General features: G+C 44.0%; 1 protein-coding gene across 2 annotated transcripts in view; it reads left to right on the top strand.

Moving 5' to 3' along the window:
* The first annotated feature begins 986 nt into the window (after window positions 1–986).
* Window positions 987–23,173, top strand: part of LOC137437031 (cGMP-dependent protein kinase 1) — a 128,376-nt gene continuing 106,189 nt past the window's right edge. Inside the window, exons 1-5 of one of the 2 annotated variants that reach the window (XM_068131345.2) lie at window positions 987–1,060; window positions 1,507–1,915; window positions 10,141–10,307; window positions 15,797–15,910; window positions 23,030–23,135. In XM_068131345.2, the coding sequence (XP_067987446.1) occupies window positions 1,518–1,915; window positions 10,141–10,307; window positions 15,797–15,910; window positions 23,030–23,135 (785 nt within the window). In that variant the 5' untranslated portion in view covers window positions 987–1,060; window positions 1,507–1,517. Of the gene's footprint in view, window positions 1,061–1,173; window positions 1,916–10,140; window positions 10,308–15,796; window positions 15,911–23,029; window positions 23,136–23,173 lie in introns of those variants that run through there. The other variant, XM_068131343.2, reaches the window with a different exon arrangement.

The following is a 23,173-nucleotide window of genomic DNA, read 5'->3' as shown; positions in this document are numbered from 1 at the left end:
CAATCCTCCTCACCCAGTTGTTCTTGCAAACCTGCAGCCTCTGTTGTCGGGATGAACCTTTTGTGGGCCTGGCACCAAATAAATGTGTGGGCCCCCATTTTGCAAAAGACGGGAGATTGACACATAAGTAGTCTTTAACCACAGTCCACAGTTGTATATAAATCTTATTTACACGTTTAAGTTTCAGATGGAGGTTGCTGCCACTGAGGTACCACTTTGGCTGGCAGGATGGCCTCGAGGTACACTCGCCTATAAGCTGTCGAGCCTGGGTTCAAATCCCGACCGAGCTATAAACTGTTATCTGTGTTTCACAGGGAGGGCGATTCGGCAATCTGTGTGCCGTCTCTCGGATGTACGTTAAACTGGTGTCCCATCTGTCGGCATTAGTAGGTGGATGTTTAAATATCTTACCATGTCCTTCATGGAAGAGTAGGTGAGTTATCGCAGGCACCCTGAACAAATTCATGCCCGAACCTACAGAGGGCGCCCGCAGCCTTAGGTTGTAATGGAAAGAAGAAGATTCTCCAATGCCCTTAGGTTGAAGGTGTGTTAAGGATTGGTTCGTGTAGGCCTATTGGATTATCCTCAGTACTGGTCGCACACTTATAGAAAAGCGTAGAATTTAAAATTCCTGCCCTGCATGGTCCTCCCACCCATGCGTATGTAATAAATGGATGGCTCCACAATGGATCTGTTGAATTTCCAACAGTTAGCTTCTCCTGCAGACCCATTTTTCTGCCTTAACACATTATGAAGAAACTTTTGAAACATTTTCCCCATTTCTTGTTGCCTCGTCTCCCAGTGAGAGGTGCACGACCCTCTCAGACTCACTGCATTGACCAACCGTGACAGTGACTGCGGTCTGATGTAAATCGGCATAATGGTCGTCAACACGTGTACCTCCTCCCACGCCTTTCCCGCCTCGATATTTATATTATCCTTCTCCTAATACCCACTCGCAGTCCTGCTTGTCCCGCTCCCGCGTCCTCACTGTCCGTGACTCCGTGGGTCTCCCGTCCCCCCCATGACGTCACTTCACCAGCCCTCCGCTCCCAGCGCTGTGAGTGCAACGCTCTCTGTCTTTGTGCCCAAGGGTGTCTGCCAGTGTCTAAACCTAGTTTACAGATCGCTAACTGTTTGGGTGTTGATAAGTTCTGTGCTGCATATGTTATGTATGTCCATTTGCTTCTCCACGAGCCTCGGATGAGTTTTAAATTAATTAATTAATTCTTTCAAACCAGAAACCAGAGAGAATTTTCTTTACCCAAACCTGGTTGTGCTCATAATGTGCAAAAATGTCTGCAGCAATGAAAAACCTCTGTCTGTCTGCAGCAAATGTTTCTCTACCCCTCCCCACCCCTCTTTGGCCACCTCACTTCATCCGCCACTCAGGTCTGTCTCCCCAAACCTTTCCCTCCCTATCAAACCTCTCACTCCTTCTCACACTTCTCCACTCCTCCGCACTGGCCCTTTTGCACCGCTTTTCCCTCCATGCTTTGCTCACAGATCTGAAGACCATGGCGGAACCTGACCCCATTTCCGAATTGGCCGTTGCATTGGCCAAATCACGTGCCGAGGTGGCGATGCTTCGGGTGTCTCTTGCGGCCCAAGAGGACCAGCTGGACGACCTCAGGTTAGCACTTGCGGTCAGAGAAGACGAGGTGGTCCAGCTGGGGTCAACCTTGGCAGCCCGGGAAGCCCAACTGGACGAACTACGTTCTCGCCTTGACAAATGGCGTTCCGTGAAGAGCGCCGGTTGCCTCTCTCTGTCTGCCGTGGAGAGGGAAGGACAGCGGCAGACAGATGAGGAAGGAGAGCGGATAGTGGAGAGGCGCCAAAGAGCAGCAGGCATCTCTGGAGAGCCGGAGGGAGAGCGAGGTGGGGAACGTGGGGAAATATACGCAAAAGGGGAGAGGTGAGGAAGGTGTGTGTGTGTGTGTGTGTGTGTGTGTGTGTGTGTGTGTGTGTGTGTGTGTGTGTGTGTGTGTGTGTGTCCGTCGGTGTGTGTCCGTCGGTGTGTGTGTGTGTGTGTGTGTGTGTGTGTGTGTGTCCGTCGGTGTGTGTGTGTGTGTGTGTGTGTGTGTGTGTGTGTGTGTGTGTGTGTCCGTCGGTGTGTGTACGTACGCTTACATATAAATAATTACAAACCCATTTGTTCACTTCATTATGTCTCTCTCCAGTCCTTTATACCTCTCCATCAGTCCTTTATACCTTTATACCTCTCCATCAGTCCTTTATACCTTTATACCTCTCCATCAGTCCTTTATACCTTTATACCTCATTTATAATATAAATGTTATATTTATAATATAAATGTTATATAAATTATATCATGTTATATTTTCAGAAGGCAATTGCAAACCTCTCAATGTATTCCTTCCAAGACGCAGCTTGTGCCGCTCCGATATTCACCAATTGGGTGCATTGTATATACTTATCATATATCATTGTTATTACGAGAGGCGTTCAAATTGGTTCTGAGGACAAGATATTCACACACATCCAAGACACACCGAATTTTTTTTAAAGTACACAACTTGTATTACCTCCACCAACGAAGGTTATGTTTTCAATCCCGTCTGTCTGTTTGTCTGTCTGTTTGTCTGTCTGTTTGTCTGTCTGTTTGTCAGCAGGATTTCGCAAAAAGTTGTTGAGGATTCGGACAAAAATTGGTGGACGAGTTGGGTGTAGGATAAGGACGAATTGATTCGATTTTGGTGAAGATCCGGATCCAGATCGGGCCAATCAGTGGATACAAAGCGTAAAGTGTTCAGACTGGCGGAGGAATACACTCTAGCGAAGGCAGTTATAGTTTTCAGTGTATTTATACATACAGCACTTGTTTGAAAAGTTCAAGAATGTAGTTCACACGTTTTTGATATTTTTTTTCCCAAAAATATTTTTTCCATCTGCAGCCACAACTGAGATATTAGGTTATCACATTGAGGCGAAACAAGGCTTCTCCCCATCCTTTTGTATTTCCCTCATCAACACCGACAAAACACTTTTCCCAATCTTTCCTTTGTCGGCGTTTCCTTTCTCTTCTCTATTCCGCTCATCCTCCCGATCCCCGCATGCAGTTCTCGCTCCCCACTCTCCCCGCTCTCTTTGTCTCTCATTTATTATTAAAATTTATCCATTAGCCATCTTTTGCGATCGATAAACAGAGAGGCAATGGAAGTATAGTGACGGGAATATGGAAAAAGAGTATCGGTTGTAGATTGTAGCGGAAGCAATCCAAACGGCTTGTCTAATAACGAAGCACTTTCATTAACTCCATAACCGAAGGTGGGCGGAGATTATGTTTTCACCTCTGTCTGTCTGTCTGTCTGTCTGTTTGTAATTGGCAAAAAAAAAAAAAATTGCAAGTATGTTGATCACTCCGGTTTGTGTGTTTGTGTTTGTTTGTGTGTGAGTTTGTCTGTCCGCTCAATTATACTTGCCTACAGGTCACAATTTTAAACCGATCTTAACGAAACTTCACCAGATGGCAGAGTTCGTGGTCCGACAAAATCCTATATATTTTTGAGTTGAAATGGTCAAAAGGTCAACATAGGCCAAAGGTCAACCACTTTTTTTTGAATTTCTAAAATCCTCAATTTTCATCCAATTGACTTGAAATTTGAATATGATTTTCATTTCAGCTAACCCAATTCAACCACCAACTATTTTTGAGATCAGCATAGGCCAAAAGGTCAACATAGGCCAAAGGTCAACAACAATTTCAGATTTCTAAAATCCTCAATTTTCATCCGATTCACTTGAAATTTGAATAGGATTTACATATCAGCAAACTGAATTCAACCACCAACTATTTTTGAGATCAGCATAGGCCAAAGGTCAACAACAATTTCAGATTTCTAAAATCCTCAATTTTCATCCGATTGACTTTAAATTTGAATGGGATTTTCATTTCAGCTAACTCAATTCAACCACCAACAATTTTTGAGATCAGCATCGGCCAAAAGGTCAACATAGGCCAAAGGTCAACAACAATTTCAGATTTCTAAAATCCTAAATTTTCATCCGATTCACTTGAAATTTGAATAGGATTTACATATCAACAAACTGAATTCAACCACCAACTATTTTTGAGATCACCATAGGCAAAAAGAGCAACATAGGCCAAAGGTCAACAACAATTTTTCAAATTTCTAAAATCTTCAATTTTCATCCGATTCACTTGAAATTTGAATTGGATTTTCATTTCAGCAAACTGAATTCAACCACCAACAATTTTTGAGATCAGCATAGGCCAAAGGTCAACAACAATTTCAGATTTCTAAAATCCTAAATTTTCATCCGATTCACTTGAAATTTGAATTGGATTTTCATATCAGCAAACTGAATTCAACCACCAATTATTTGTGAGGTCAAAAGGATGCTCTATGGGTGCTATTCTTCTTTGTTCTCTTTTGCCAAGTGTCGCTCTATGAGTGATTTTTGTTTGTTTGTTACTTGCAAAAATGAAAGATTTTTCAAGTTCAGTATATTAGTTGGTCTTATGCGTTATTCTGTGTTTGTTTGTTTGGCTGAATGTCAGTCGCCTACAGGTCACAATTTTAAAACGATCTTTATGAAACTTCACCAAATGGTGGAGTTGGTCATAGGGAAGAAACGTGTTGATTTTGAGGTCAAAAGGCAAAAAAGTCAACATCGGCCAAAGGTTGTCAAATTTTGTCAAAACATTGTCAAATTTCTAGTCCTCGATTTTCATCCGATTGACTTGAAATTTGAAGAGGATTTGATATGACGTCACTAAATTCAACCACCAATTATTTTTGCAGTCAATTTTGGCCAAAATGTCAACGTAGGCCAAAGGTCAACATCTTAAGGTGGAATTTCTAAAGTCCTTAATTTTCATCGAATTAACTTGAAATTTCAAGAGGATTTGCATATCAGATTAATAAATCCAACAACCAATTATTTTTAAGGTCAGCAGAGCCCAAAGGTCAACAGCTAAGGTGAAGTTTCTAAAATCCTCAATTTCCATCCGATTGACTTGAAATTTGAACAGGATTTGCATATCTGGTCACTTAATTCAACCACCAATTATTTTTGAGGTCAACATAAGACAAAAGATCAACATAGGCCAAATTTCTAATATCGTGAATTTTCATCTGATTGACTTAAAATTTGAAGATGATTTGCATATCAGATTACTGAATTCAACCACCAATTATTTTTGAGGTCAACATTGGCAAAAAGGTCAACATAGGCCAAAGGTCAAAAACTCATTTTAGGGATTTCGCAAGTATCGTGTTATGCACAACATTTTGCTCGTGTCCTTGTTTGTTTGTTTGTGAACATGATATCTCAAAAAGTTGTGGATGGATCGGGACGAAATTTGTCGGACAGGTTGGGTGTATGACGAGGACAAAATGACTTGATTTTGAAGATCCGAATGTCGATACGAGAATTATTTTTTTTGTTTTTTTAAGTGATTATTCACCATTGAGACATGGGTCCAAAAATGATATACAGCACGATATTTCAAAAAGTTATCTGTGGATTCAGACGAAACTTGGTGGATGAGTTGGTAGGCGGCAAGAACAAGCTGGTTAGATTTGGGTTCAGATCTGGATCCAGATCCGGCCCATCAGTGGGATAAAAAAACATAAACTGTTCAAACTGGTGGAGGTATGTGCTCTCCTGAGTGCTATTGTTGTTTTACTCCTGCACTCGTTTGGGAGTCATTACTACATTTCATGCTTTTCGTAATTCATTTAACGATTTTGATGTAGTAGTAATGCGCAGGAACATATCGAACGTTTCAAAAGACCTGAAGCTATGAAGTCAAGGTATTTAAGGTATGAAGGGCAAACTTTTGTTACCTCTGGGAATGGGCCAGGAAGTGGCAGATGGAATGTATTGTTTGGAAGTGACAAAGGTAACCATGATTTGGTTTGCTCGCCCTGTAAAGGCCTGCTCACTCTGTGCCCTCTCGCCCAGGCTAGAAGTGCTATTAAAATTAAATGTATGAAAGGAAATAGGGAAACATTCTAAACACTTCGATGATGGTGATTGGTACATGTGATATCCCCACATGTCCTCTCCTTACCTCAGATGTCGATATCACACTGCGGCTGCCACAGTGCGACACGGACATCTGAGGTTTCATGGATGCTAATTGCACTCTCTTAAATCCCTCATTGTTCATGCTGAGTGCTACTTTCTCCTGGAAAACTGCTCACTCACACACCATTTTTACACATGAGTGTGCCTCCCTTTCCCCGTTATGGGATTATCTGATATTAATGTACATTTGGTGATTTAGCATGCAGTTTGCGCATATCTTCCATCCATTGAGGTATAAAATGAAGGAGACAATTTGATAGAATAACAGGTTAAGCTCGGGCTGGCAGGAGGGCCTACAGGTACAGCGTACGTACGCGCCCTCACCTCAAAGCTGTCTGCTGGGTTTGAATCCCCACCCAGGTATAAATCCTTATCGCGGTGTATCACAGGCAGGCCGAGGCATCAATGTGCAACGATGAACTGGGTATCCCGTCTTCTACCATTAGTTGGTGGATGTCAAAGCCCCGACGGTGTCCATCATGAAGAGGGGGCGAGCTATCACCAGCAACATGAATAAGTTCCATATTCCTGCCCTAAACAAGCATCCCCCACCCAACCCCACAAGTTGACCCTTTCACCCCAACTGTTTTGTTCCTCCACATACAGTCTCTGCCATTATAAAGCTCCCATTTGGGAGCAAAAATTTGAGGTTATTTATTCATTATGTATGCATGGAGGGAGAAAGGGAAGGGGTTGTTGAACTTGTCTGTGCAAGGGATGGGGATGGGGGTGTGGGAGGGAAGGGTTTGTGTGCTCAGCATACCAGGACTAAGTACAAATCCAAATCATTGATATACAGGAGTTTAACCGTTTTTTAAAATCCCCCCCATCCTTGACCATCCCCCTGCTTTTAAGATTTTGTTTAAATTAAATATAGCCTTTGTTTATTTTTAAACCACACACACAAACACACACACACTCACAAACACACACACACACACAAACACACACACACACACACACACACAAACACACACACACATACACACACACACACGCACATACACACACACGCACACACACACACACACACACACACACACACACACATACATACACAAACACACACATACACAAACACACACACACACACACACACATACACAAACACACACATACACATACACAAACCACGCACAAACACACAAACACACACACCCCCACACACTTTGGACATCGCATGCTATTAGACAAGTACCCCCTGCATACCACCACCATCCCACTTCTTATTACAATTACCATTTCCCCTATACATTGTGTCTTCATTTCCTTTCAGGCTTTTAAAAAGTGTTAAAGAAACAAACCTTCAGTTATATCATTTAAGATTAAAAACAATCAATTTTGAATTTAAAAAAAATTCAATTGGATTGGTATCTGGAGGTATTGCGCAAGCATCATGAGCCAAATGGCTTCCTTTTGCAGTTGAAGTTGTTTGTAATCACTCGTGAAATCCAAGTGTTTATTTAACCTTTGACACACTTAGACAAGAACAACATTCACAGAGTTCTCAAGATGGAGCACAACGACAGATATTTTTTTTTACCTGTAGTTGACATTGATGATGTACCGTACTCTTTACAGAGCATCCGTGCTGCCGAAGCAGTTTCTTGGCAAGCTTGACAACGGGTGGTTTGCCATTGCCTGCCCAGAGTTGATTGTGCATCCTTTTAAATGCCGAGCATCAAGCAAGGAAGCAGCACGTTTTTTAAGTCTTTGCTATGACTCGGCCGGGATTCGAACCATCGACCTGCCAGACCCAGAGTGGACGCTCTAATCACTCAGAGTGGATGAGTGATGGAGTGATGGAGTGATGGAGTGATGGAATGATGGAATGATGGAGTGATGGAATGATGGAGTGATGGAATGATGGAATGATGGAGTGATCGAATGATGGAGTGATGGAATTATGGAATGATGGAGTGATGGAATGATGGAATGATGGAGTGATGGAATGATGGAATGATGGAGTGATGAAATGATGGAATGATGGAGTGATGGAATGATGGAGTGATCGAATGATGGAGTGATGGAATGATGGAATGATGGAATGATGGAGTGATGGAGTGATGGAGTGATGGAATGATGGAATGATGGAGTGATGAAATGATGGAGTGATGGAATGATGGAATGATGGAGTGATCGAATGATGGAGTGATGGAATTATGGAATGATGGAGTGATGGAATGATGGAATGATGGAGTGATGGAATGATGGAATGATGGAGTGATGAAATGATGGAATGATGGAGTGATGGAATGATGGAGTGATCGAATGATGGAGTGATGGAATTATGGAATGATGGAGTGATGGAATGATGGAATGATGGAGTGATGGAATGATGGAATGATGGAGTGATGGAGTGATGGAATGATGGAGTGATGGAGTGATGGAATGATGGAATGATGGAGTGATGGAGTGATGGAGTGATGGAATGATGGAATGATGGAGTGATGGAATGATGGAATGATGGAATGATGGAGTGATGGAATGATGGAGTGATGGAGTGATGGAGTGATGGAATGATGGAGTGATGGAATGATGGAGTGATGGAATGATGGAGTGATGGAATGATGGAGTGATGGAGTGATGGAATGATGGAGTGATGGAATGATGGAGTGATGGAATGATGGAGTGATGGAGTGATGGAATAATGGAGTGATGGAATGATGGAATGATGGAGTAATGGAATGATGGAATGATGGAGTGATGGAGTGATGGAATGATGGAGTGATGGAGTGATGGAATGATGGAATGATGGAGTGATGGAGTGATGGAATGATGGAATGATGGAGTGATGGAATGATAGAGTGATGGAGAGATGGAATGATGGAGTGATGGAATGATAGAGTGATGGAATGATGGAGTGATGGAATGATGGAGTGATGGAATGATGGAGTGATGGAGTGATGGAATGATGGAGTGATGGAGTGATGGAATGACGCAGTGATGGAATGATGGAATAATGGAATGATGGAGAGATGGAATGATGGAGTGATGGAATGATGGAATGATGGAGTGATGGAATGATGGAGTGATCGAATGATGGAGTGATGGAATTATGGAATGATGGAGTGATGGAATGATGGAATGATGGAGTGATGGAATGATGGAATGATGGAGTGATGGAGTGATGGAATGATGGAATGATGGAGTGATGGAGTGATGGAATGATGGAATGATGGAGTGATGGAGTGATGGAGTGATGGAATGATGGAGTGATGGAATGATGGAGTGATGGAATGATGGAGTGATGGAGTGATGGAGTGATGGAGTGATGGAATGATGGAGTGATGGAATGATGGAATGATGGAATGATGGAGTGATGGAATGATGGAATGATGGAATGATGGAGTGATGGAATGATGGAGTGATGGAGTGATGGAGTGATGGAGTGATGGAGTGATGGAATGATGGAATGATGGAATGATGGAGTGATGGAGTGATGGAATGATGGAGTGATGGAATGATGGAATGATGGAGTGATGGAGTGATGGAATGATGGAGTGATGGAGTGATGGAGTGATGGAATGATAGAGTGATGGAGAGATGGAATGATGGAGTGATGGAATGATAGAGTGATGGAATGATGGAGTGATGGAATGATGGAGTGATGGAATGATGGAGTGATGGAATGATGGAGTGATGGAGTGATGGAATGACGCAGTGATGGAATGATGGAATAATGGAATGATGGAGAGATGGAATGATGGAGTGATGGAATGATGGAATGATAGTGATGGAATGATGGAGTGATGGAGTGATGGAATGATGGAGTGATGGAATGATGGAGTGATGGAATGATGGAGTGATGGAATGATGGAGTGATGGAGTGATGGAGTGATGGAGTGATGGAGTGATGGAGTGATAGAATGATGGAATGATGCAATGATGGAATGATGGAATGATGGAATGATCGAATGATGGAGTGATTGAATGATAGAATGATGGAATGATGCCGAGGTCCAATACTGCACCATGTTGTGTACGTAATAGATAGATTACCTCTTGCTAATTTCAGAGGTGTAAGATCACTTTATCTGCCTTTCTTTCTTTTCCCTGCAGTTCCCGCCAGCTAATCAAAGCTGCTATCCTGGATAATGATTTCTTGGGTCACCTGGAACCAGAACAGGTGTCAGATGTTGTTGACTTCATGAAACCAGCTCTGTTTCCTAAAGAATCCACCATAATCTCTGAGGGCAGCCATGGTTCCTGTGTTTATGTCCTCGAGGGTATGTACTATGTATGTATGTTGGAATCGTACACTGCACCTGTGTAGAAAGTTGGCACACGATGTGCAGATGGGCACACATTAGATGAAGGGTAGGGGCCAAGCTGATTGGAGGGATAGAGGCCTCAGCATGAAGGAAGATATGCACAGGTATCAGGCATGGCCCAGCACAAATACACTACATGAACAAAAGTATGTGGACACCCCTTCTAATTAGTGGATTCGGCTATTTCAGCCACACCCATTGCTGACAGGTACATATAATGAAGCATACAGCCATGCAATCTCCATAGACAAACATTAGCAGTAGAATGGGTCGAACTGAAGAGCTCAGTGAATTTAAACGTGGCACCATCATAGGATGCCACCTTTCCAACAAGTCAGTTCAGCAAATTTCTGCCCTGCTCGAGCTGCCCCGGTCAACTGTAAATGCTGTTATTGTGAAGTGGAAACGTCTTGGAGCAACATCAGCTCAGCCACGAAGTGGTAGGCACACAAGCTCACAGAGCGGGAATGCCGAGTGCTGAACCACATAAACATCGTCTGTCCTCGGTTGCAACACTCACTACTGAGTTCCAAACTGCCTCTGGAAGCACTCCGAAGCAGCGTCAGCACAACAACTGTTAGTCGGGAGCTTCATAAAATGGGTTTCCATGGCTGAGCAGCCGCACACAAGCCTAAGATCACCATGCGCAATGCCAAGCGTCGGCTGGAGTGGTGTAAAGCTCGCCGCCATTCGACTCTGGAGCAGTGGAAACGCATTCTCTGGAGTGATGCATCGCGCTTCACCATCTGGCAGTCCGACGGTCAAATCTGGGTTTGGCGGATGCCAGGAGAATGCTACCTGCCCAAATGCATAATGCCAACTGTAAAGTTTGGTGGAGGAGGAATTATAATGGTCTGGGCTGTTTTTCATGGTTCGGGCTAGGCCCCTTAGTTCCAGTGAAGGGAAATCTTAACGCTACAGCACACAATGACATTCTAGAGGATTGTGTGCTTCCATCTTTGTGGCAACAGTTTCGGGAAGGCTCTTTCCTGTTTCAGCATGACAATGCCCCCGTGCACAAAGCGAGGTCCATAGAGAAATGGTTTGTTGTGATCGGTGTGGAAGAACTTGACTGGCCTGCACAGAGCCCTGACTTCAACCCCATCGAACACCTTTGGGATGAATTGGAACACCGACTGCGAGCCAGGCATAATCGCCAAACATCAGTGCGCAACCTCACTAATGCTCTTGTGGCTGAATGGAAGCAAATCCCCGCAGCGATGTTCCAACATCTAATGGAAAGCCTTCCCAGAAGAGTGGAGGCTGTCATAGCAGCAAAGGGGACACCAAATCCATATTAATGCCGATGATTTTGAAATGAGATGTGTGATGTTCAGGTGTCCACATACTTTTGGTCATGTGGTGTACTTGCACACCTATCGACCTGCTCATCCCAACCATTTTTACCTATTTAATTTTGCTACCTCTCAGTATTTACCTCATTCCTGTGCTTTAATTATTAACTGTCTGTTTCCAATCCTCTTTCTGACAACAATTTCAAATATCAATCACTTTTTATAAAAATTAATCAATAAATCTGTCACCTCGCTGATAGCTCATCTTTATTAATGTTCAAACTGTGGTCCTCAGCATTACCCCTCCCTCAACATCATCCCTCCTCGCAATCACCTCCTCCCTCAACATCACCCTCTCCCTCACCATCATCCTCTGCCTCACTCCTCCCTCTCCCTCACTCCTCCCTCACCATCAGCCTCTCCCTCACTCCTCCCTCACCATCATTCGCTCCCTCTTCCTCACCATTACCCCTCCCTCAACATCACCCCACCTCACAATCACCTCCTCCCTCAACATCACCCTCTCCCTCACCATCATCCTGTCCCTCATCCTCCTCACCATCATCGTCTTCCTCACTCCTCCCTCACCATCACACTCTCCCTCACTCCTCCCTCTCCATCACTCCTCCCTCACCATCACCCTCACTCCTCCCTCACCATCACCCTCTCCATCACTCCTCACTCACCATCATCCTATCCCTCACCCCTCCCTCCTCCCTCTCCATCATCCTCTCCCTCAACATCACCCCTCCCTCACCATCAGCCTCTCCGTCACCCCTCATCATCCCTCACTCCTCCCTCACCATCACCCTTTCCCTCAACATCACCCCTCCCTCACCATCACCCTCTCTCTCACCATCACCGTCTCCATCAACATCACCCTCTCCCTCACCATCACCCTCTCCATCAACATCACCTCCTCCCTCATCATCATCCTCTCCCTCACCCCTCCCTCTCCATCATCCTGTCCCTAAACATCACCCCTCCCTCACCATCATCCTCTCCCTCACCCCTCATCCTTCCTCACTCCTCTCTCACCATCAGCCTCTCCCTCAACATCACTCTCTCCCTCACTATCATCCTCTCCCTCACCATCATCCCCTTCCTCACCATCACCCTTTCCCTCAACATCACCCCGCCCTCACCATCACCCTCTCCCTCACCATCATCCCCTTCCTCACCATCACCCTCTCCCTCACCATCATTTAAAAAATTCGACTTGTATTTATATTCACAAAATAACCTCCATGTACCCCTCAATCTACTCTTCACAAGGCATTTTCTCTTTAATTATCTGAATTTTTTTGCTTTGAATTATTATTATTTTGGGGGTTTAGGTTTTCCTTTTAAGAAGCGGGATTTCTCAGAGCAGATGTCATTAGGACTCCATCACAAAGCTGCTAGATGCAGGAATGAGACTCACAGCTCTGCAACACGGTGGGTGTATCGGTCGGGGTTGGAAAACACCTGGGAGAGAAAATGATCATCATCTAGTAGAGGCACTCTACTGCCCTTCATCTGGTTAGACTACGAAGACGATGTTTGCGTAGTCGTTGATTCATTAACTAGGCGAGAACATATTCTCAATTCGCAACAAATTAAATTAACAGAGTTTCAGGAAATACCAGTAAAAGTCTCAATTTGAACAATAACACAATTAATTATTACACAACATCATTTGAAAAGTCATTACATACACTACAGTAACATTCGGTTCTATCAAAGTAAGAGTGGGCTATAAATGGGTCATTTTTTGTATTGCTTAGGTGACAGTTTTTTTGTATTCCATTTGACCTATCTCAACATGAAATGACAAAATTTTCGGCCTGGGGTCCAAGAAAACAGTGTGCGGGGCAAAAATCCAAAATGGCCACCGTTTTCCATGAAAAATCACATTTTTAGCCATAATTTGTCATTTCTGGGTCTTTTTACTTGGTTGTGGTGTCTAACCCTATGTTTATGGGGTCAGGCAATCTATTTATGCAATTAGAAGTAGTGTCAAACCTTCAGATGTTGAGCTAAGACATATTTTTGCTGTATGTTTTGAGTTAAGACATATTTTTGATGTTTTCGATGTTGAGTAATCATATTGTTATTAAGACATAAGTTATATTGTCTATTTTTATTTCACATTGTCTATTTTTGACACTACAATTTTTGCCCTGTACACTTTTTTCTTGGACCCCAGGCCGAAAATTTTGTCATTATTTGTTGAGATAGGTCAAATTGAATACAAAAAACTGTCACCTAAGAAAAAAAAAAAAAAAAAAAAACCCACCTTTAGAGGCCATTTTTCCCCGCAAAGCGGGGGTTGGCCTTTTTCGGGGACCGTGGTTGTTGTTGTTTTTTCGGTCCCCTTTTTGAAGCAATGTTTTACGGCCGGATGCCCTTCCTGACGCCAACCCTTTTTGCCGCCTTTAACGACAAACAGGGAATTACCAGTGAACTGGTACTCAATTAGCCGACCTCGGAAGGATGACAGGCTGAGTCAACCCCCCTGGCGTTAATTCAGCAATCGACCGGGATTCGAACCCAGGATCCTTGGACATCCTAAGCCGGCACCCTAGCCACTAGCCCAACACCAGGGATATTAGTCACCTAAGAAGAATAACAATAAAAGTATTTTTGACCCCCGTATAGCCCACTCTTAATCAAAGGGTCATCAAGTTCCTTCAAAGCCTGGTGTTGATTTAACGGTTAAGGTAGCTGGCTTAAGATCTTCAGGTCCTGAGTTTGAGCCCCTGTCAGCTGTTGAATTAACACCACATGGGTTTGACTCAGCCTGTCAACCTTCCGAGGTCGGGAAAATGAATAAAATAATCACAACAACATCGTTTGCCCATCCCAGGATGTTTAAGGAGGTATCAGAGCAAGTGAGCAGAGTGCCAGCAGAGACTCAGGTACATCAGCTTGTATGAGTTCCATGGTGGGGTCAACAGGATGGTAAGATGGCAGCAATTTACACTGTCTTCAAAAAGTATTCACACCCCTTTACTTTTTTGATCGACACATAATACCCCAGAATGTGAAAGTGGAATTTTTTTGAGAATCTTTTTACAAAGTAATTAGAAATGGAAATCTGAAATGTCTTGACTCAATAAGTATTCAACCCCTTTGCAATGACACTCCAAATTGAGCTCTGCTGCATCTAATTTCCTTTGATCATCTTGAGATGTCTACAACTTGATTGGAGTCCACCTGTGGCCAATTCAACTGATTGGACATGATTCCGAAAGAAACACACATTTCTATATGAGGTCCCACAGTTGACAGTGAATGTCAGAGCAGAAACTCTACCACGAAGTCCAAGGAACTGTCCGTAGAACTCCGAGATAGAAATGTGAGGAGGAATAGACCTGGGGAAGGGCATAAAACAACTTCTGCAGTGTTGAAAGTTTCCAAGAGCAGAGTGAGCTCCATTATTAGGAAATGGAAAGAATATGGAAATACCCAGACTCTTCCTAGAGCTGGCTGTCCGACCAAACTGAACAACTGGGCAAGAAGGACCTTGCTCAAGGAGGTGACCAAGAATCCAATGACAACTTTGACAGAACTACAGAGAACTAACATTTTGTAGGGTATCAAAGGATAGATTAGTGTCGAGGTATTCTGAGCATTTTGTTTCCCCTTTAAGAACCAGTGGTCTGTACCATCCCAATGTTTGTTGAGTCTTTCATGTCTTTTGTTCTTACCATCTGCCACAGTGACTCCATAATCACTACATTTTCTTTATTTGGTACCTACCTTCACAAACAGTTCAGTGATGGCCTATTGATGAGGATACTGGACAAGGATTGCAGAGGTTGTGAGGCAGCAGTATTAAGGATTTCGATTCTAAACTTCAGGAAGTCGCGTTCGTTTTGGGAGAACTGGCACGCCACTTAGATTTGGGTTGTCAGTAAAATCCAGTTGGCTCATTAATGACCTTCAAGGTAGGGATAATCTGCCTGTCCCACCTGCTCAGGCCTGCATGTGATGCTAGCCAACTCGAAGCGGTCTACTCATACCCTTGTTATAGCTTATATGGGGTTGTTTTGAAGCGCTATGGGGCCTACCCTTCTCCACTGTCGTAACACCAGTCTTCCTTGTTATTTTATGTCGCTTTTCGTTTCAATTTCAATAATAGCTATTTATTCTTTTTTTCCTTAGATGGCAAGGTGGAGGTGACAAAGGAAGGAGAAAAACTTTGTACATTGGATAAAGGGAAGGTGTTTGGAGAGTTAGCTGTCCTCTACAATTGCACGCGTACAGCTACTGTCACCGGTACAGATTTCTTCAAAATCTCTCGCTTTGCTTATCGAAAATGTTCTGAGAATGCAAATGTTTGCCGGAAAATGTGGTTGAAAATAGAATGGAATTGACAGAGATTTGTTTAATTTAATACTTTCATTGCTTTGAAGATTGTATCACTGCAAAATCAAACGCTTATTGTACTATTTTGTCAAGAACTCCGGCGCTACGGATGTTGGCTTTCTGTGAGATGCTTGAACAAACGGCACGGAAATCCAATAAAAGTACAATGGTCATGGTTTCCCATCAGAGACGAGTAATAATATACAGATCAGTAGAGATGGAGGAGATGCGCAATGCTAGTATGAATTGTGCATATATATATATATATGCATATATATACATATATAGTTACGGACATGGCCTGGATAACTCGGAAAGGCCGAAGCGTCTTTAAAAATACCATGGATGCTGTCTACAGAACTTATCTCTGGCTGGATATTTGTGCCCAGGGTCTATTTACCATACCTGTGAGATGATTGAAGCAGATGAGGAACTGTGCCAGTGGCTGCGTATCAGATTTTAATTGGCTGAGTGAAACAGTGATAGAAAAAGCGATATATGCGTCATACCCTATCGTTTATCAGACCAATTAAACACTTGAGCCAATGGCCCCAGGAACGCTATCTTACATCAAACCCCAGCATGATAACTCAAGACGTGATGTTAAATCTTTCATTGGGTTATCACAGCAAGTAAGAATTGGCAGGAGAAATGTTGGTTGGGAATTCGGATGGGGAAATGGTGGGAAAAATCAAAGGTTTGGCAATGCAGGCAATTTCACACTATGTACAAGTATTATACATTTCCCCTTACCGCCTTGATGATATACCCACCAACGGAGGCTTTAGAACAATCACTTAGCACTTCTAAACAAAAGGCGCCACACAGCTGAAGAAATGAGAGGGTGCAGGAAGAGGGGTAGGAAATAGTAGCGGTCAGAAAGAACAGTGTGGGGTCGTTTGTGTGCCCTGGACATGCCTTCCACAACCCGACTCAAATTGCGGCTGCCCAATGGTTCGGGGTTCCAGCCCACCTCACGCACACTCTCCCGCGTCTCTCACTCAGCTCCTCTCACTCAATTGTGCTGGTGTTATGGAATGAGCAACTTCAGTGGGAATATCAGCCGGTGATGTGAGATGAGGCAAACAGCTCTGGTGTGAGCGAATAGTGACAGCGGGGCTGCGTTGAAGGTGCGCCGGGCTTTGTGTGGCATCTGTGTGTGTAATGTAAAAGCCACGATGAATAGGTCCCGTCTCTCTTTCCAGCAAATGCGTTTGATTAGTAAAGAGGGGGCCTTTGCAGAGGTTTTGTCTGGGAAGTAGGAAGGGGCGAGAACTTGGCACCCGCCTGTCAAGGGTGATGGATTGCTTCTTTTTTGGGGGGACGTAGACGATGCATTTCCTTTTAGGGGGAGGTAGATCATGCAGTCATCCTTGTCTCCATCCTCCTTTTCCCCTCAAGCCAATTGCGCCAAATTCTCTGTTAAAGAGAAGGACACTGGAATGTCATTATCTGGATTGTGTGTGTGTGTGTGTGTGTGTGTGTGTGTGTGTGTGTGTGTGTGTGTGTGTGTGTGTGTGTGTGTGTGTGTGTGTGTGTGTGTGTGTGTGCGTGCGTGCGTGCGTGTTTGTTGCTCGTGAGAAATGGTTTGTGTCCAGAATGTAAAGAAGGAAAGAACATGAACTTATACTACCTGACATTTGCAATGCTTATCTATCCACATGAAAATGATATTTTCTTGATTCCAAAACTCTTGATTATTCTTGATTCCAAAACAGAATACTAAGATACAACTAGCTTAATCCTATGTGTTGGTGCTTTGTCCTTCCCGGGGACTCGCAACCGTCACAATTTTTATACACAGTGCCTTCAGAAAGTATTCACAACCCTGGACTTTTTCACATTTTGTTGTGTTGCAGCCTGAATTTAAAATGGATGAAATTGTAAGTTTTGTCACTGATCTACACATTATACATCGTAATGTCAAAGTGGAATTTTTATTTTAGAAATTTTTACAAATCAATTGAAAATGAAAAGATGAAATGTCTTGAGTCAATAAGTATCAACCCCTTTGCTATAACACTCCAGCTGGCCGTCCGACCACACTGAGCAACAGGGCAAGGAGGACCTTAGTCAGCAAGGTGACCAATAACACAATGACCACTCTGACAGAACTACAGAGTTCCTTGGCTGAGATGGGAGAACCAGCTAGAAGGACAACCGTCTCTACAGCACTTCACAAATCTAGGCTTTATGGGAGAGTGGCCACATGGAAGCCATGCCTGAGAAAAAGCCACCTGACAGCTTGCCTGGAGTTTGCAAAAAGGCATGTGAAAGACTCAGAGCATGAGGCAAAATATACTGTGGTCTGATGAGACGAAAATTTAACTCTTTGGCCTGAATGTAGAGTACATCCTACATCTGGCGGAAACCGAGCACAGTTCATCACCCATCTAACACCATCCCTACCATGAAGCATGGTAGTGGCAGCATCATGCTATGGGGATGCTTTTCAGTGGCAGGGGCTGGGAGACTTGTGAGGATAGAGGGACCAATGAATGGAGCCAAATAGAGGCATATCCTTGAGGAGAACCTGGTTCAGAGTGCAAAAGACCTTAGATTGTGACGAATATTTACGTTCCAACAGGATAATGACCCCAAGCATACAGCCAACACAGCACTGGAATGGCTTCAGAACAATAATGTGAAAGTTCATGAGTGGCCCAGCCAAAGTCCAGACTTTAATCCCATTGAGAACCTGTGGAAAGACTTGAAGATTGCTGTTCACTGATGCTCCCCATCCAACTTGACAGAGCTTGAGCAAATCTGTAAGGAAGAATGGGAGAAATTCCCCAAATCCATATGTGCAAAGCTGATACAGACATACCCAAGAAGGCTCGAAGCTGTAATCGCTGCCAAAGGAAAGGCGCTTCTGCACAGTATTGACTCAGGGGGCTGAATACTTATGTAAATTAGATATTTCTGTATTTCATTTTCAATTAATTTGTATGTTTTCATGTTCTCACTTTGTCATTATGTGGTATTTTGTGTAGATCGGTGACAAAAAATATCAATTTAATCCATTCTAAATTCAGGCTGCAACACAATAAAATGTGAAAAAGTCAAGGGGTGTGAATACTTTCTGAAGGCACTGTATATGGCCTGACTGTATATGACACTGTACAGAGCTTAAAAACACGAAAGTACATTGTGGTAGACCTAATATATATATATATATATATATATATATATATATAATTATATATATATATATATATATTGTTACGAATTTGGGTAGTGATATATGTAGAGCAGAGTATATCTGAGTAGGCAACATGCTTCGACTGTCGCGATAGGGAATCTACCTGTAATAAGTCATGTGTCGGCGTTTTGTCGGCTAAGGTGTATGATTGTGAATCTACCAGGAGATTCGTGTGTTAAGTAGTGCAAGGAATAATGAGTAGAGCCCTTGTATGTCTCACCTGGTAGTCAAACCTTTGTCCCTTATGGCACTACAGACCACATGGACATTAGTTAGGACCTTTAGTACATCACTAATGATGCCCTTTCCCCCCTGACATGACTTAGGAAGAAATCAGGCCAGAACACCGCCACTATTGGCCGCCACCATTTACACCTACGAGAGGCCTACCCGCCTCGCATAGCACGTGCTGTGACCAAGGAGTAGGGGACGGGAGTTGGAGTGACGCAGGGGGTGCCCCTGGACGAGCCGGCGAGTCGGAGGAGGCTCTGATTGGCAGGACAGTTCGCCAAAGCTGACGTCACCGGCCAGGGATACTAACAGCGCCGGACGCCTTTGCGGGCAGTTGGATCGACAGTTCGTGTGCGCAGTTGAGCAGGAGTTGAGCGTAGTTGAGCAGGAGAACTGGTGGTTGAGCACAGTTGAGTGGAGAGTTCAGATCTGAGTCAAGAGTTCGTGCACACGAGTTGGATCGAGAGTTTGTTTTGAGCAGTTGAGCGGGAGTTTAGCAGAAGTGGAGCAGGAGTTCAGATCTGATTCCGAGTTCGTGTGCACAAGCAGTTTTTGAGAGTTGAGAGTCGTGCAGCCCATGAGTCACGAGTTGGTGTTGAGTTGAGACGTGTTCACTCCTGGCCCCTGGCAGTTCAGTAGAGAGTGCATTCGTGGTCGAGAGTTGGTTTTGCAGTGCGCAGTTGGCAGTGAGCAGTTGAGAAGCGAGTTGGAAGGACGAGACATGCAGTCACACCTGCGTTCTCTCCGTTCCTGGCTTATCGTGCTTCGTGTGGGGATCGACCTCGTGTGAAGCCGCTGGCCTGCGTTGGGTGCTTTTGGAGCTTGGTGCACGGACCTCGTGGGCAGCGAGAGGATCGGAGCTCGGAGCAAGACCTCGTGGTGTGCGGTCGGGCCGAGCGAGCTGGTGTTGGACAGCAGCAGAAGAAGATGACAAAGACAGATAAGCCGAGCTCCGCGTATACATTTAACATAATGTGTTCTTTTTATTAATTCACATCCCCTGTTCGTGTTTGAAATCTGTTGTGCGTGGGATCCCAATTTAGTACCTTATTTTATTACCGGTGCGTATTACCGGCGCGTATTTTATTACTTATTATTTTATTACCTTATTTTATTACCGGCGTTTTATTACCTGAATAAACCCTTGCATTATTTTTGTACATATATCTGAACGCAGTTTACCGGGTGGTTGATTTCACAGTTAAGGCTGCGGGGACTTGCGCCGCTTCCCTCCATTCCGCGCGCTTAGGTGTTTTAGATTTTGGAATCTGCCATTGAGTTTCCGCCTCGGAGTTAAAGCCTTCGTGATCGGCATCCGCGACCGCCAGATATTAACTTCGGCGGTTGCGCGACAATATATATATACATATACAGGGTGGTCCAGAAACTTTGGGCACATTTTAAAGAATGATACCTGCAACAAACAACTAAGTTTAATATTGTTCTTTGGTGCAAAACAAAACATGATTACTCGTTAAACAGTCTAATCAGTCTAATATACATGAAACAGATCAGTTCAAATGTTCAAACTGCTTACCTTTATTATCTGTGCACAGCTGTAGCCGTGACGAAACATTCTCACACATGGTTCTGCACGTTTCAGTTGTTAAGGCAGCAGTCTCATTACGGATGAATTGTTTCAAGTCTCTCAAGATCGTAGGATTCCTCGCATACACTTTGTATTTGAGGAAACGTCTGGGTGGCGATTGTTATCATCTAAGATAGAGAGATATAATGGGCTGGGTGGCGACTGTTATCATCTGAGATAGAGAGATATGATGGGCTGGGTGGCGACTGTTATCATCTGAGATAGAGAGATATGATGGGCTGGGTGGCGACTGTTATCATCTGAGATAGAGAGATATGATGGGCTGGGTGGCGACTGTTATCATCTGAGATAGAGAGATATGATGGGCTGGGTGGCGACTGTTATCATCTGAGATAGAGAGATATGATGGGCTGGGTGGCGACTGTTATCATCTGAGATAGAGAGATATGATGGGCTGGGTGGCGACTGTTATCATCTGAGATAGAGAGATATGATGGGCTGGGTGGCGACTGTTATCATCTGAGATAGAGAGATATGATGGGCTGGGTGGCGACTGTTATCATCTGAGATAGAGAGATATGATGGGCTGGGTGGCGACTGTTATCATCTGAGATAGAGAGATATGATGGGCTGGGTGGGGCTGTTATCATCTGAGATAGAGAAATATGATGGGCTGGGTGGTGACTCTTATCATCTGATATAGAGAGATATGATGGGCTGGGTGGCGACTGTTATCATCTGAGATAGAGAGATATGATGGGCTGGGTGGTGACTGTTATCCTCTGAGAGAGATATGATTGGCTGGTGGCAGCTGGCTACTGCACATATGGGCTTCTTCTTGCCATGCGCCTGGAGGGTAGTTTTTACGTCACTGCTCACCTTCACTCTTTCATTCCTCTTTTCTCCCGCGTCTGGAACAAACTCCCTCACTCTCTTCAATCCCACTCCTCCCTCCAGGTCTTTAAAACAGCTGTTCACCACCATCTCTTATCTTCCCCCATCCAAAACCTTGATCTTTTTTTTTTTTTTGGTATACTGAATCGAGGCTCGTGAAAGAGCTTCTACCCCCGTTAATTCACTCCAGATCCACTTTTTTGAAATTCCAACTTCTTTCCTGGAAGTTATAGCAGTGTTCATGTGTTTTATACCTCTCCCACCCCCCACCCGCCCCCCTTCCCATGCCTCTTCCCCCCAAACCCTCTCCCTCCCACAGATCTCCTGATGTCCCTGTGCTCTGCTGTTGTACTTGTGTGCTTCCCCCTCTCTCCCCATCTTGTCTCCCGCTCCCTTTATTGTAGGTTTTGTGTGTCCGTTTTTCTATTATTATTATTTTATTTTTTTTGTGATTAATGTTTGCTCTTACATGAGCCTCGATCTTGTATACAAAAAAAAAGTCTCGTTGTCCACTTCTCTCCGTTGTTTGGCTGTGGGACCAGAACTGCGCTAATAGTGTGGAGCTGATAAACCAACTAACTGTCTTGTGCAGCTCTCGGCTTGACCAGAATCTTGACTGGTTCACCCTCTTACTGATGGGCTCAACACTCTCAACTGTACTCTCCATTTCTCCCATCCCCTTGGCTTTTATAACCTCACGTCCGCATGCAGCTGCACACCCAATGGACCACTACCCAGTTTCTCATTACTTCTAGTGGTTTCTAAGGCTTTGAGTCCTTTAGACTGGATTCTCAGTGCCGGTGCAGATCCTACCGTCCGCATGGACACAAGGTCTTGTGTTTCACCTTCCTCGAAAAAGGGAAGGGGGGGGGGGGGGGGGGGGGAGAGGTTCGGTCACCTGTGGAGCTGGCAAACGGATTTGGTAAAGCAACACATTACAAACTAAGGGAATAATTTGAAGGAGTAATGTCACATTTATCAGTTCCTGAACACACTCCGACACATGCCCTATTCGTTTACACAGAAAGCACACACTTATGCTAAACATTTATTCATGGCTTGACTAGTCTATTTTACACTCGTTACCCCAAATTACAATATTTACCCACTAATAGTTTTCTCTTTTATAATGCATCCCGTCCCTTCTGCTCAGCCCTCACATCCGTGTCTCTCTGGGCTATCGAGAGGCCATGCTTTCAGGCAGTCGTGATGAAAGCCAGCCAGCAGCGTCAAGCGTTGTATTTACAACTACTACAAGGGTACAATTCCACACAATGCCTTGTAATTCACAACAATC

This window comes from Myxine glutinosa, chromosome 11 (genome assembly GCF_964187855.1).
Source record: "Myxine glutinosa chromosome 11, kmMyxGlut1.1, whole genome shotgun sequence".
NCBI classification, from domain to species: Eukaryota; Metazoa; Chordata; class Myxini; order Myxiniformes; family Myxinidae; genus Myxine; species Myxine glutinosa.
Note: the sequence above shows the minus strand (reverse complement) of the source record. Positions and strands in the feature narration are given on the sequence as shown.